At 31.7% G+C, this 17,065-nt stretch overlaps 1 protein-coding gene across 5 annotated transcripts in view; it reads right to left on the bottom strand.

Moving 5' to 3' along the window:
- Atg18a (Autophagy-related 18a) overlaps positions 1-17,065 on the bottom strand; it is a 91,365-nt gene that overhangs the window by 34,583 nt on the left and 39,717 nt on the right. For 3 of the 5 annotated variants that reach the window (XM_085826172.1, XM_085826173.1, XM_085826174.1), the window contains exons 9-11: positions 14,658-14,765; positions 7,470-7,591; positions 2,354-2,407 (exon numbers count right to left, since the gene is read on the bottom strand). In XM_085826172.1, coding sequence (XP_085682298.1) covers positions 2,354-2,407; positions 7,470-7,591; positions 14,658-14,765 — 284 coding nt within the window. Of the gene's footprint in view, positions 1-2,303; positions 2,408-7,469; positions 7,592-14,657; positions 14,766-17,065 lie in introns of all 5 variants that reach the window. The other 2 variants (XM_085826176.1, XM_085826175.1) reach the window with 2 other exon arrangements.

The raw sequence follows: 17,065 nt of genomic DNA, 5'->3' as shown, positions 1-17,065 counted from the left end.
AACTATAACAAATACCATTGCAAAAAGGGATTTAGCTATTTAATCCTTTTTTTAATTAAACAATTAATCTTATTTTATGTAATATAACAAATTAAACCATAGCATTATTTAAAATACACTTTTCTATTCCATAAACAATTTAATATATTCAATAAGAACGATATTATTACAATTTCTAAAGCAAGTTACAGAGATATTTTAAAAAAGCAAATTTAAGCAATAAATTCTACACAGATATGTAGGCATATAACAATTAGGGCTCTCATTCCTAAAAGATTACTGTTAAGTTCTGAATTCAGAGTTATTGCATATGGAGTGTATCATTATGATATTAGAGGAGCTAACAAATAACTGGTTTACGTAATGCAAAACCTCAGATTACACAACGTCCATATTTAAGTTACATGAAGCCCTCATATAGCTGAGGGCAAGATTACAGGAATTACAATTACTGTTTCAAATCATCATCTTTCAAATGTACTGGTTATTTTGTTTCAAGATTCTCAAAAAGCTATGACCAAGTCTCTGTATGATGTCTTCATGTATGTAAGAGCAAAACGATACAATCTAACCACAGCATCATGCAAAACAAATCAGCTTAAAAAAAACACTACTCAATTATGCAGTAATGGTTCCAAGCATTTTACTCTGGAAATCTGAATAATGACATAAAATATGTGGGTAATCATAACAAAGTTAGGCCACAAGCAGTTCAGAATTAACTTGAAAAAGAATTTTCACCTAACAATGTAAGAAAGTAATGTACAGGTTCATGAAAATTATGCAAATCTCTTAGTGCATTTAAAAAAGCGAAAATGCAAGGTCATTTTATAGTTTAAGAATTGCTTAAAATGCACATAGAACCAGCAACTTGAAATGAGTTTTATATCTTTGACTATTGCACATCAAAACAAATACATTTTAATAATAGGAATCTGTAAAGCAATCCAAGTGATCTGCCCAGTATATTTAAATCCATAAATCGCTCAGCAAGATCACAACATTTAATTATCCCTAAGGTGGATTGTGATGACACATGTAATATACCGTTTTTAACACTCAAACAATGAAGTATTCAAACTTTCTGTAGCTTATGATCAATACTGTAGCAATCATATCATCATAAAACCAAAGTCACTACTATAAAATTAGCATCTAGCCTACTACTGAATCTGCAATGAAACTACTTAAATGTATGACTTGCTATTCATTATTAATCCTTGAGAACACCTCTTAAAAAGAGTGAAATTTAGCTAATTTGAATAAGGTAACAAGATTCTATGAAGAAAGGCCAATCCTTATTTTCCAGTCTAACAAAAAGTACTTTTCCTCAAATCAGTTCCAAAACCTTTTTGGCTCCACCAAATATAAAGGACTTTTTCCCCTGATAATACTGTTAGTTTTTTTACTCTTCATTAAAAATGCATGCGATATATATATATATCTCTATTTCTATATATAGACATAGAGAGAATGATATATAGTTACTATGAAAACAGAGAAATTTTATTATTTTAACATTAGGTTACCAATTACACTATTTTAACATTATTTTTTTAATATTTATATACTTATTTACACTTGCTTAACAGTGCAAGTTGTATGACTAAACTAAAATCGAAACTTCTGGGAAATTTTTGCTGCTGTAGTAAAAAAAACTTAGATTTCAAGAAAATTAAAATTTTAATTGAACTTTAGAATCGACTCTAAAAGAGCATCTAAAGATCTATATTTTTAAAGTACACACATTGCCTGACGTTTGCATGAATGAAGTTTTCCCACTTCCTCACATGAAGTTTCCCCATCAATAATTATTCACTAGAATAAACTAAATGCCAACTTCATTATATTAGAAAGCTAAATGTTAGCTGAATAATGCTAAAACTGAATGTTAGTAAAAAGCATTAGGTAATAAGATGCTAATGCAGGAAAAACACACAAAATATTTTTATACTTGACATAAAAAAATAATCACTAACATTCAATACACTATGCAAAAAAGCATGATACTGTGCCTAATATATATAATGGAAAGTATGAAAGGAGTGATATTTCTTAATTTAATAAATCACTGATTTAGAGGTACACAAAGTGACAGTGCAAAATGTTTGTAACACTCAACTCTTAAACGTTATGAGGCAAACTGATAATTAGTTTACTATGTATTCTAATATATTAAGTCTCCTGCATTTCAAAATATATGAATTAAATCGAAACTTAACATACATATTATATATTTTGCTTATTAGCTTAAAATGATATTTTTTAAAATGCTGTTTGAGATAAACTGTGAAAAAACATGCCTCATGCAAGAAGGCGTGAAGGCATCCATGCATCGGAAAATGCTACACACCTTGGGCCGTACCGGCTTCGTTACCTCGTACTATGGCGGCATAGCTTGCACTCCCTTTATTTAAGAAAAGAATGAATGATTAGAGAAGGGAAAAGAAAATGAAAATGTACTCACATATATATTGCATACTGTTTATTAAAGATGGAAGACTTTTTATTTGGGTGATATCAATCAACTGAAATTTATACAGAAGAAACTTTTTCAAAAAAATTCTTCCAGTAGTAAATATTTATTTTGAAATTTCAAACGCATTATAAGAAAGTACACCTTGCACAAAAAAAAAAAAAAAAAAAAAAAAAGGGAACACTTCCATATCTCCCACTCTACTACCGGACCAATTGTCGAAATTTAAATTGTATTTTGCATGTCTCGAAAGCGTAACTTAAGATATATATTAGATTTGCACATAGCATTGTTCTAATGTAGGTATTTTGATACAAAACTGGAGTTTTCCTGAAATTACATACTGATTTTTTCCATATTTCGATTTTATGACTCAGATTATGCCGAAGTGCCAAATTTTGTTAAAAATAGCACGAGTAGTTTTTAAAAAATTAGCTCGCAAAATTTCAGCTCCTCCATGTTAATTGAATTTGGTATATATTTATTTATATTTCTTTTTTTTATTAAACTTATTTGATTCTTCTTTTCACATTTCGAAATTTAAGTTCCTTCCAAACAAAATTCACCCATTTTTATGATTTATTTTATTTTCAAAATTTGTATCTTTAGAAAAAAATTTTGAATTCTAACTTATAAAAGTTTTAAAATCATCTTAAAGTAGATGTATTTCTAAACATACCTGCAAAAAATTAAGAGTTTTACGGAAAGGAAAGGAAAATAAATTGCTATAAATTAAGAAGTTCGCCAAGTCAATTATTCTTGGCACAAAATAAAAAAAAAAAAAAAAAAAAAAATGTGCCAAGAAAAATTTCTAAATTTTTCACTAAAAATTACAAAATTTAATATGTAGGCATCATATGAGTCATAGAATATGGGGAAAAAAAAGGGTGTGTTATTTCAGAAAAAGTTCAATTTTGTGTCAAAATAACTCTATTAGAATAATGTTATATATAAATCTAATATATGTCGAGCTTTCAAGACATGGAAAATGGAAGTTAAATTTTGACAATCAGTCCAATAGAATGAGAGATATAAAACTGTTTCCCCCTTTTTTTGTGCAAGGTGTACAAATGTATGTAATTGTCTAAGAAAGGCAAAAGTTAATGTGCAATTAATACTATCCCTTAAACTTGATACTACATTACAGTCTAAAATTGTACTGGTATAAAAATAAATGTAAGCAGTCTAGTAAGACATACCATATTATTCTATTAATTTTGATGTCTTATGCAATGCAATACAGTGTCTTATGATAATTAACACATAATTATCACACACTGTGACGCCTTACTGGAAAAAAAATTAAAAATGATTTCTTTAGTTTATGCATTATAATACTTTGCTTTTGCTATTCACAGTTTCCAGTGAATACTGTTGTATATCACTTTCATTGTACCACTGTATTTCAACTAATATTGATTTAATTGTTAAGAACAGCTTCTAGTATATACATCCACTTCATAATACATATTAGCAAAAGGGATTATAAAAGAATGGACACCATTTTATTCAGGTATGTATTATTGATTATGTATGATTTTTAACTCAATTATCGCTCTTAACAATATCATTCATTATAAATTGTTATGCATAATATAAATTTTAAAATATTTTAAAAAATAAATTATCAATTTTTTGTACTTTAGGACATAGCTAACATTTATCAGACACAGGTTAATGAGTTTAAAAATGTATAAACTTATATAAGAGTCCATTTTGATAACTCATTTTATCCCTCAGCAGTTTTCTGAAAATAGAAGTAGAAAAACAAGAAAGTTCAACTACATTTTAAATCCTCTCAGAGAAAAGGACCAAAAAGATATGTGAAATAGGAAATTAGCCCAACTGATGGCAAATTAACTTTTGTACTATATCTTAATCATCATTAGTGTCTAAAAATTGTTTTATATTACAATATTTATGATCTAGCAATGATATTTGACAAAAAAATAATAATTGCTAACATATCCTAATGCATTTCAAACTTAAAATTTAACATATCCTAATGTATTTCAAACTTAAAATTTAATTACAATTTTTAAAATCAAAATTTCATTCATTTTATTCATCTGGAATGCTATCCTTGTTTTAAATTATAGTAAATACCATTAAAAATTCAGTGGCTTATGTATTGCTTTCAGCTTACCTTAGAAAAGCAATATAGAACTTCCAATTAAATAGTCATTCAGAAATATCTTGTAAATTTAATCCATGGGAAAATATCATAAGGCTTGCTTTTGGATGTCTATATAAGTATTTTCTGAATGATGATGTTAAGTGCACAATATCAAAAAAAAATTTTTTTTTTTCCGTTTGTTCAAGACAAAAATTATGAAGAACCATCTAGTTTCACAAAGATACCATAACTATTTCAATTAAATAGTTCACAACATGAGTTACAAGACATCACCATTATCATGTGATAAAAACAGGCTTTTAACAGCTGGGAATACTATATGCAAAACTTAAGACATTTACACAACTCACAACAAATGCACAAGCATGGACAACAAAAACTGCTGCACACAAATAAACAGTTATGCTATATGCTAATATGAATATATCATTATGAGTATTTGTCTTTAAAAATCAGTAAAGTTTAAACATGAAGTTGCTAATTTTGTGAGATGTGGGATTAGATACTTTATTATGAACAGTTCAATAAAAAAAAAAACTCCCAATTAATCAATTTTTTTATTCCAAAGCATTATAATACCCAACAAAATTTAATATCTTTCATTACATAGATTTTAAATGCACTTTATGCACTGATTTCAAACGTGCACTGATTTTTTTTTTTTTTTTTTTCATGTGCAATGATGTGATAATATTAAGCACTGATTTCACATGTGCTTGCCAGAACTTCCTTCAGGCATTTTTTGAATAATCAATGTATTACTTTTTAAAATGTCATTATCTTATATTTACTTTAGAATGAAATTTAAAAAAAAATTTCTTTAATATTTTACCTCTGGTACATCATTTTAGAGAATTTAAGAGTAGTCAGATAACAACTTGGAACACTAATTTCCTTTACAAACTTTTCTTTTGTGCATACACTTTGAAAGCAACATCCTCTATACTTGCTATGGTTATGCTTGTAGTTGATGGTGGCAGAAGGAATCAAGACAAAATTCCAGAAACTGAATATTAAGCAACTTGTTAGACCTTAGATATTTCAAAACTTATTAAGCTCTCCTAAATTTTCTTCATTTTGGTTATCTAAGAAAATCATTCCAATGTTTTTACAGGAATTCCATGTATCAGATTCAGCTATATTTAATGAAACTTCAAATGCATGTTCATTCCTGTATTCCTTAATATGATGACCAAAAAAGATGCTCTCTTTTATATTAGCTTCATTAGCTTAAGGAAATTTCAGTTTTAGGAAACGAAATTTCTCTCCTTTTCCAATCTATTGCTTTACATATTTCATAAAATTTCTTTATGTCTGGCAAGTACACCTTCTGAACAAGTAATAAGAACTCAGAAGCTGAATTTCTAATTTTCTGAAGTTAACATCCACTTTTTAAGCTAATATTTTGTGCATCCAAGTTGTAATCCAAGGAATAAAGTTATCGCTGCTTACATACACATCATCAGTGCTTTGTCATTGCTTATGAAAAGTTTCATGTTCCTAAATGATTCTTTTGTACATTCAGAATAAGCAAGAGGCACTGATATATATTCCATTTTTTTCATGAATAAAGAACAATTTTTAATTTTGTTTTGGAGGATTCTACAAAGATCAATTAAATAATTTTAAGATTGCTAATGTTTGTCTTTTTAGGTATTAGTTATGCCAACTCTCTACTAGGTTTTGTGATGATTTTACACAATGTATCTGAATCTGATGTATATGCAGATGGACACCCACCATATTCAATGGTTGGTCACATCAGCAGAAGCATTTTGTCATGATGGACAAGAAAATATGGCAGAAATGTGATTGAAATTTGTGTTAAACTTCAGGATGGCCATAATGAAATATTTAAAATGTTGTGGCATGTATACTGTGATAAAATACTCTCATCATGGTTAAATATTTCAATAACTTTGAACTTCTGGGCTAATAGTATAAAAATGATCTACGCTCTTCTTGGCCATCCAATATGATCACAAACATCAAAATTACCAACTCGTTGGGCAAACAGTAAATAGTAACTATTATGCAGATGTCCTCAAAATCTTTTATGAGGAATGCAAGACCATATTTGCTAAACAGCAGTTTGTGCTCTAGAAGAATGCTCAGCTGCTATGTTGGTAGCATCATTTAAAACTAAAGGCACAATACCAGAACATTTTCTTTCTTCTCTTCTATAATATTAGAACACCTCAGATCTAATACCATGTGATTTCTTGGCATTTTCACCTCTGAAAAAAAAAACTGCACAGAAAAGAACTCTGCTCAAATGAGACAGTGGAAAATACCATGACTACAGTGCTAATAAAGGATGTCTCCAAACAGTTCATTTCATGTTTTTGAATTCTTCACAAAATATTCTAAAAAATGCAATTCAATGTGAAGAACTTCACTTTAAAAAATAAAATATGCAGTCCAAAGAGTCATCTCCAGAAAAGTTCAGAAATTCTTCAGAAAAATTACATTTTTTTTTTTTTTTTTCTTTCTGCCAACATATAATGGTTTTCAATCTTTAGGACAGTGTGGGCACTCTTCAATAAGTCTATTCTAATGCAGCACAAAAGATCACTTATTTTCTAAAATTAAGTGTTCCAACTCTTTTGATAAAAGCAACACAATTTTAATCATTTTTGAAGATATTCTATTTCTTTTGGCAACACTGAAAATGACAGCCAAACTGACTCTCAACACATATGAAAAATTTGGGTAAACAGTTCTCTTACAAAAAATGCACAGCCTGATAGAGAAATTTGGACTTCTAAATTGAAATCAGCATCTATTAGCACATAAAATGCACTAAAAAATCTTCTGTAACAAAACCACGGTTGGCCAGTGCTATCTGTTTCTTACCTGTCTGCATAGGTGGCCTACGGATATTTGAGGGATCTGAGAGATTTGAGCCAGATGATGGATCTGGGGGATTACTCTCTGTGGATTTGGAACTACTACTCTCTTCATTTGAACTGATCAGACTGAAATAAAACAATAGGTAATACACAAAGCAAATATCATATTATAAATTTCTATAACTTCATCAAAATCTACTAAGTGTTGGACGAAATGCTTATAATGGTTAGAGAAGGAAGGTGAAGAAACAAGATACATCTAAATTAATTTACTCTAAATTAATTTACTAATACAATGATTTTAAAGTTGAATTTCCATAGTCTTCCTGAAAGTTGAAAATTCAAAGTATGAAAAAGAAGCAATAGTAATTCTTTTTTATGAACCTTAGAAACAATACTGTCATTTCACAGGCAAAATAGCAGAAATATGCAGGAAGCATTGAACTATCATGGCCTTAAAATCAGAGTAGCAGATGGTGGAAAAAAATGCTACACAATGTTATCGAAATCCTACACTATAGTAACCAAGCAATACTGTACAGAACAATGGAACAATAGATGAAATGTTTCAATAAAGTTATAAGATTAGATGTTCGGTTTAGCCTGCCATCCAAAATACCCACATAGAGTTGATTAATTTACTCTAAATGACTCAATGATGAACAGCAAATCAGCCACAAATGAAAGCATACTAAACTAGTCTTGCAAATTCAGAAACACACATTTTAACTGCAATACAAATGAAGCAGTATAAATGCCATATTATCTTACTGGCATAATCAAATAAGACAGACTATAGCTTGCAAACGTTCATCTGGAATGTTACAATATAGGTGACATGCTACGTGACAGATTTTGTACACCAATAATCTGAAGTAATAGGAACAAAAAACAAGCCCCCCCCTCAAAAAAAAACCATGAGAATAGTAGAATACGTCAAAAAAGCATTAGAAGCATTTTGTAACAAATTTTGAATTTACTGAAATTGGAATAGAAATATTATTTGTAATACTATTATATCTTTAATATAATAAAAAAGAGAAAAGCAAAACAGATATATATATCTGTTTTGCTTTTCTATTTTTTTTTTTTTTTAACCATCAAAAACAGATATACCAGACAAAGCACCAGAAACAAAGATGCTATTGATTTTAGAACTAGAATGTTTTACAAAATTACACTAAAGTTTACTAAACTACCTACCTATAAGAAGATACAGATTTCTGGAGAATTTTTTTTAAGAAACTGGCCCATATTTACATTACATGTGATGAAAACCACATGCACTATATCTGTTCAACTAATGGAAACTGAATCCACAACAACCAACTTGGTGGTTTCAGATATACAACCACTACTTTGATATTTGAAAAGAAATCCGATGTACAAAATGCTGACTAAATTATAAAATAAGAGGATGAGCTTTGGATGAAAATAGATGATACTGCATAACAAAAATTGACACAACAGTGTAGTGAACGACATTCATAGTTTTCCTGGCCCAAAACAATATACAACAAAGCTTATGAGTCTTAGCAGCTTCAATAATAGTATATGAAATCAATGATACAATAATTCACCAGATAATTCCTTCATATCTCTCATCGTTAATATATATTAATTTTCTGGAACATTTTTCACTCTGCTCTGGAAGAAAAATAATTTCCACGAGGAGGCAGCTCTACATGTGATTTCAATACTATACTTACCTTTGGCTTTTAGAAGCAAAAAAGTCCAACCTTTTTAAAGTTAGAAAGATTCTTACTAGCCATTGTTTGACACACTGAGGAGGAGAAAGGAGCACGAAAAGGTGAAATAGTTGAAAATATAAGAATTCTTGCCTGAAGCTGCACACAAATTCTTCAAATAATCAGTTTCATGTGCTGACTATTACAGCAAAGAATCATGGCAGGTATCTCTTAATTCCTTCCAGTATAGAAAAAAATCTCTTAAACAAAAAGTTAGTATGAATTGAAGATAGCATAAGAATACAAAGATGATTATTCATATGAATCAAAAAAAGTTATTAGTAATATTTTTGAAGATTAAGTAGTAGTATTATGAATTAGTTAAAGTTTAGTTTAACTAAAATTTTTAACTAACTACTACTAACAAAGATTTAGTAGTATTTTTATGAATTGAAGATAGCATAAGAATACAAAGATGAATCAAATACACTTGGGGGAAAAAAAAAAAAAAAAAAAAAAAAAAACAGACAACGCCCTTGTAATTTACAATACAAGGAGACAATATAACTATAAAAGATGCAACTTAAAAAAAAGGTATTTTTTAACAACATTAACATATATCCATATAATTTAGAGAAACGAGAAATCAGAATGAAGTATATATAAAAACAGAATTTTTAAGCCCATTTTATAACATACTGGCTATTTTTTTACACACACAGTCAACTTCCGGTTTACTGAGGGCTATTATCCAACGTACCGTTTAAAAAAAAAAAAAAAGGACTCTAGTGAAAACACAACAATCATCAGTGCACACACTAATGAGAGAGTTAGAAAGAGAGCAGAATTGATATGAAACTTAAGTTAATTAGTTAGGGCTTATGACTTATCTGGCCCTTCCAACTTTTTCCTTTCCAACAAGTTTTTAACAACCTGACTGCAGTTACAAATCCTTTCCTGTCTCCTATCCCCAGACCCGCACCAAACCTAATTGGCGCCGTCATGCAAATGTCTAGCGAGTGCCTTTATGTAGTGATGCTTTTTGCTTATGGTTAACATTTAAAATGAAGTATTATTAACATATTATGAAAAATTTAAAAAAATTACATTTCATCTTTTAATTTGTCTAAATATGCAAACATTTTACACTTTGTTAAAACCCACACTCAAACATATTTATTGAAGCATTATACATATATATATGTTATAAAAAGCTGCTCAACCGGTACAGTGGTTAGCACTGCTGACTGTGGTGCTGAAGGGCCGGGTTCGAATCTCGGAGAAGGCATGGATGTTTGTAAATGTATAGTGTCCGTGCGATATGGAGCACTGTAAATATGTGAGGCAAAAGTCCTCTCGAAAGGTTTGTGGTAAGGCAAGAGGGGTGGGAGATGCTCGTGCCCGTCCCCCCCATGATGCTCTCCATCACAATTGGGGGCGAAACTGTGCTAAATTGTACTGTCACCTGTAAGGCGCTCAAGGCCAACGACAGGCGTATCTTGCACTCCTTGCCATAAAGAATTTAGTGGGCATGGACTGACTATAGATTAGACAAGCGAGCATTAGTCAACAACAACAACACGTTATAAAAACGTAACACTGCAAGCGAAGCGAAATAATATACTAAACGCATTCGATACCAAATATATTGCTGAACACTATTTATTACCTTAAAATAAAAATAAAAATTTTTAGATGTAAGTTTGCACTGAATAAACTGTTTTTCACAGCGTTGTTTACGACAAGGTTCAAACTGCGATTACAAAAGGTCCCAAAAAATGCTCTAGGGTTGATATCTAGGGATATATCCAAAATACTCTTTTGCACGCCGCTATGTTGTTGACAACAGTACAGCTTAGAGTTTCAACCAGAGATGCTACATTTCCTCCAAAAGTTTGCAAAAACTGCAGTTCCCACATAAGATCTATATATTATTTATATCGCTTTGATTTTTATCAGTTAATGCTTTTTGCTGTTTTGACATAAGTTGAGCTGATCTTGTAAATCTATGTGAACAAAAATATGTGATACAGATGCGTATGTAAGGGTACAGGCTGGTGCCATAGACGCAATCGGAAAATTTCTTAGTCCTTATTTTGCGTCTACTGTTGCAATGGTAGTAATTTGTGCAACATTTATCTTTTTTGTAATTTTTTTTAGTGACTGCTTACTGTTATTGAAATTCTACATAAAAAAAGGTAAGCTCAGTTACATATTATGTTAAACTTACGCCAGCTTTTTAATTCAGAAAAGCACACAATTTGAGCATAATTGCTTGAAAAATGATTTTTTTACATGAACCGTAATCAGGATCGTTTGCAAAATATCAGAAAAAATAAACAGAAGCACATGTTGCTCTTTCCATTAATCAGAAGCTTTAAATGATAAGTAAACTAGAATATGGATCAAGTGTGAAATCAGTGTCCTTGCAGTATGGAGCTGGCGAGCAGACCTGTGCATGATTTATTAAAGAAAAAGGATCATCTTATCTGGTTCACATGTGTGTCTGATTCTGCTGTAGGAATGAAGGAAAGGAAAACAATCAAAAAGTCTTAGAAGTCAACCTATGAAGTCATGCTGGAGTGGTTTAATCAACGGAAAGCACACGGAAACCCAATAAATGGACTGATTTGGCTTACACATTTCAAGAAGTGCCATGGTATTTGAGAGCTGGAAGTGCACAGTGAACTTCTGAGTGGTGATTAGAATGAAGTAAAAGACTTACAGTAATTTTAAAAACTTGACTGAGACTGAAAATTTACTGGATGAACAAATACACAATGTTGATGAATCAGGTTTATTTTGGAAATGCTTGTCAACAAAAACTCTTGTGTCTGAAAAAGCAATGAATGTCCCCATCAAAAGATCACTAAATCTCAAAAGATAATAATGATGGGTTCTAACATGGCAGGAAACCACAAATCGAAACTGGTTGTCAGCGGAAAGGCAACAAACTTATATCTTTTAAACACATAGAATGAACTAACTTACTAGTGCACTATTTCAATCAGAAAAGGAATGTATGAATACAATCATTTTTCAGCAGTGGTTTGAAAATAAATTTGTACCTCAGGTACTTTTTAAAATCACAGACCTTTCCTGAAACAAGTGTTAGTTTTAGACAATGTGCCATGAAATTCTCAATGCTAATTCTTCTGGACTTGGAAGAAGATAAAAAAGTTTTTAAGGTTTTGATACAGACACAGAGGCATCACCAGCTTATTTTACTCAGATTGCAAACAGTGAAACTGGTGTTGAAAATGTAAACAAAGAATACATTTCTGAATGGCTAGAGTGTGACTGAAAATCGCCCTCATTTAAAACTGACATAGATGAGCAATTTGTTAATCATGCAAGGAGGAGGGATGAAGTAATAAAGTGACAGCTAAGGGGAGGAGGATGGAGGCAGAGAGCAGTCTACTGATGATAAGGTCACAAACGAAGCTGCACTTATTCAAGTACCTTCTGGACTACTTGGAAGGGCATGACGATAATCTGCTGATTGATAAAATGACACCATGCAAAATAAGACCACTGATAAAAAAAAAAAAAAAAAAAAAAAAAACTAACAGAGTGCTAAGAGTGTTTTGCATATTTTACTGTACTGTTATTTTTGTTTGTTGATAAAGTTGGTCTGAAATTTTATTAAATCACATTTCCTGAAAATACTGTACAGATATATACTATATTATACTATTTTTTGTTTCATATATTATATTTATCTACCTCAACTTTTTTTTTTTAATTGGCTTTGGAATAACCATGATTTTGAGTTAACCATGCATATCTTCCCCTATAATACCCCAATAAATCAGGAGTTGACTGTATTTGTATATTCATATAAAAAAACCTCAATTTTATCCTTTTCATATGTAGTAATTTACACATAATAAAATTATTATAATTTTCATGTCTTTTTTTTATGCTTAGGATAAAAAATAAATGATTTATCATTATCTTTAAAAATAATGGTATTAAACTCATAGTACACTGCTGGCCACCCAAATTGCAACACCAAGACAAGAGACATCACAACAAAATTAATTTAGTGGATAACATGTTGACCAAGTATCAAATGATTAAATTTTTAGACTTCTGTGAAGTGTGGTTCCTTTCAGAATCAGTAGTGAGAGTAGCCGCCATTGTTGGAGATCATTGCTGCCACACGCCTCGGCATTGATTCAAAAGACTTTGGATATGTTCTTGGGGTACAGCAGACCAAGCAGCTTCCACACACTGCCAAAGTTGATCTGATGTGGCAGCTTGGGATGTAATCTGGGTCAATCGTTCAGCAACCATGGACCACATGTTTTCTATCATCGAAAGATCATCGAAAGATATCATCGAAAGAATGTTTCTATCATCGAAAGGCCAGGGAAGCAATTCAATCTGGTGATTGACAAAGAACCCTTGGACAATGCATGCCACGTATGGTCGTGCATTATCCTGTTGAAATATGGCTGTGGGCAAGCTCTGAAAGGTAAGGAAAGACAACTGGCTCCAATACCTCAGAGATGTAGGGCTGGCTGTTTAAAGTACTGGTAATGCGTACTAGAGGAGTGTGAGAGTGATATCCAATACCGCCCCATACCATAATACCCAGTGCAGGACCAGTGTGGTTGTGCATAACGCAGCTGTTCAGCATCCTCTCTTCACGGTGTGTCCAGACACGAATCCGACCATTGTGGTGTTGCAGACAGAAGCGTGACTCATCAGTAAAAACAATTTCATTCCATTCTGCCGTCCACATCCTTCTTTCATTGCACCATTGGCAGAGAAGTCTGTGGTTCTGCGTCAAGGGTAGACGAAGCAATGGACGTCTTGCGGACAGATCACTCTGCTGTAAACGGCGTCAAATGGTAGGCGCAGACACTGGATGATGCGCTACAGACTGAACATGCTGTGCTATTGTTCATGATGTGACTAAGCGATCCGTCACTGCTATGCGCACAATGTTCCTGTCATCACGTGAAGTGGTGCACTGAGGTGGATGCGATCGAACACGTTGGTCCGTCGTACCCTCCTGCATCCAATGGTCACATATCCGCATTACAGTTGTTTGGTTTCATCCAACACAACTACCAATTTCCCTGAAAGATAATCCACACTCTCGGTAGGTCACTACCCTTCCTCTGTCGAACTCAGATACTTGATCAAACGATGATCGCTGTTTACTATGAGGCATAATTGATAATTTTTTTGAAAAACACAATTCCCAAACTTGAAATCGTCGAAAACTCCAAGCCTTAAATAGAACTTTGAAATGGCGCCACAGGCGCGTGTGATGTACGTCTGCGCTGAAATACTAATCATTTGCATATCTCACCTCCGCTAATGCATGTTGTAAATTTCATGTTATTTGCATGCTTCCTTCAGGGTGTTGCATTTACGGTGGCTAGCAATGTATTATCCAAAAAATTATTTGTTGAAATAACTTGATACAATTAGCAAAGATGTGTCTATATGTCAAAAGATATATGTTGCAGCTTTTAAATAATACTTACTTGTGTGTCTGGACAAGAGTGCAGTCACCACCTTCAGCTTGTTCCATGTTATAAATATACAAAATGCCTTCACCTGATACAACTAAGACTCTTGGTATTTTCTGAATGCTGAGATGGAAAAATAAATTTGACATATGCCATTTGAAATCTGATAAGAAACTAAGTTTACTAATTCTTTATAACACATTATAGGAAATACTAACACACATTAGAGTCAAGTAAAAAATGTGTGCTCTTTTTAAATTGATTTCATCAAAATCGTAAATGGTAGTTACATAGAATTTGGCACAACATTAAATGTAGATTTTCTTGGTCAAAAACACATCCAAGTACATAAAACACCAGGAATTGCATTTGATTAATTTAAGCCACTTACTGCTTATTATGGTAAATTTCAAATTTAAATCAACTATTATATATGTATACTGTAATTACAATATATTTTGTAAGTTATTTTTTACCAAAATTGGGCAGAACTGGGACGACAGCCATTTCAATACTATAGAACAGGGCTTCTTAAAATTATTGGTGTGGGGGAGCCACACAATATTCACGAAAATTTTGTGGGACCCCATACGCATTGCACAAATCAGACAAATGCAGGAATGAAACTGTCAGTTTCTTCATTTGTAATGTAATATAATATTGCAGTTTTAGTTCATTAACATTAATTTTTAAAATAAAATGCATTATAAAAAAATGCATTGAAATGTTTTTGCTTTTTTCTTTGTTTTTTTATCCTATCTTTATCTATTTTCAGATACATTATGTAAAAATATTTGGTAATTGTAAAATTATTATAATAAGAAATATAAAAATTGCTAAAATTTTTGGCGACCCCTACTGCATGTCCCACAAAGCACAGTTTAAGAAATTCTGCTATGGAACATCAATGGAATCTTATATTATACAGATTTTAGATTTGTCCATGCAGGCCAATGTTGGTTTAGAAGTGGAAAAGCCTGCCAGCTACTGATACAGCTCAACTTCACTTGATAAAGGCATGACAATTTGTTACTGATAAATTTGATCCATACATCGAGTCAGAAAAAACGCAGTCTATATGCAATAAGTTCTGAAGGTATGACTCTAATGCACCTAATAACATATAATAAAATGGCATATGTTTTGGATGCATTTCAAAATGCTTGTCAGCAAGATTTACATTGTTCTAATAGTATAGTTGAACACTGAAGTTAATGTATGATAAAGCACTTAATGGATTATGACATATGAATCCTACCAAACACATGGCATTCTTTTGCTCAAGATGATCAATATTTCAACTGAACCATGGGCATCTCTTTCTTTATCATCGAAGTGCACTTAAATTTTATACTAATAACATTTTTTAAAATTCCATTATGAGAGGAATTACTGCTTGAAGGATTATGCCACATGAATCTCACCAACCCCACATCATTTTGATATGATGATCCTTGATCCTTACTTCAGTTAAATCCCAAGCATTTCATTTTTCATTATCCATGTCCACTTAGGGTTCACATCGATGAGGAGGTAACATTTTTAAATTCCATCAAAAAGGGCATCATTCTTGTGATAGAAACAGAGAACCACATGTTTCTTCATATTCATATTAGCTGATAGGTTTTAGTTTAATTTGATTATAGCAAAGCATTCAAGGGATGCCTTTGTGGAGGGCTTCCTAAGAGTACTGGCTGGTATACACATTACACATGGGGAAAACAATGAAAACACTCAGTAGCCAGTCCATTTGTTGGGATTTGAGCCCCGGGCTGAGCTATGGGATTTCGATGACTTTACCACTTGCCTGCAGGTGACATGTCAGCTGATAGATAGATCATCATGTTCTGAACCTCATTCAGCACACTAAACATAAGCAAACACCTGATCCAAGAGGATCTTTCATTCTTATTTCAGCTGAATCCTAGGCATTTCACTTTCTTTTTCCACGTCCATTTGGGTTTCATGCTGATGATGAGATAACATTTTTTAAATTCCATCGAAAATGGAATCATTCTGGTGATAAGGCAACTTAGAACCATATGTTTCTGTATATTCATGTCAGCTGATATTATCATCAAGATATAAACCTTGCTCAGCAGGCTAAATGTAAGCAAATAACTGATTACAGTTGCACTGTATAAGACATAAAGCTCATGAATAATCATTAATCATATAGGGTCTGTCGTGATCTATTGACATATGCTGCCCTGAATGAAAATGGTTTTAAAACTGCCATTATGGAAAAGCATGAATAACAACCTGCACTACATTTTCTCACAACACTCAAAATAAATATATATATAAATACATAAATAAAAGTGTCTTAAACTTGGAAGCAGTAAGTCCAGATTTCAAGGCTACAGCACACACCTGTAAACAAAAGCTTACTCAAAGATTCATTTGCTTTCAAGTCAAATGTG

This window comes from Stegodyphus dumicola, chromosome 11 (assembly GCF_044657685.1).
Source record: "Stegodyphus dumicola isolate Sdum_Otavi_A_Nest chromosome 11, ASM4465768v1".
Classification (NCBI taxonomy): domain Eukaryota; kingdom Metazoa; phylum Arthropoda; class Arachnida; order Araneae; family Eresidae; genus Stegodyphus; species Stegodyphus dumicola.
The sequence above is the reverse complement of the archived record's forward strand: the minus strand, read 5'-3'. Positions and strand labels throughout refer to the sequence as shown.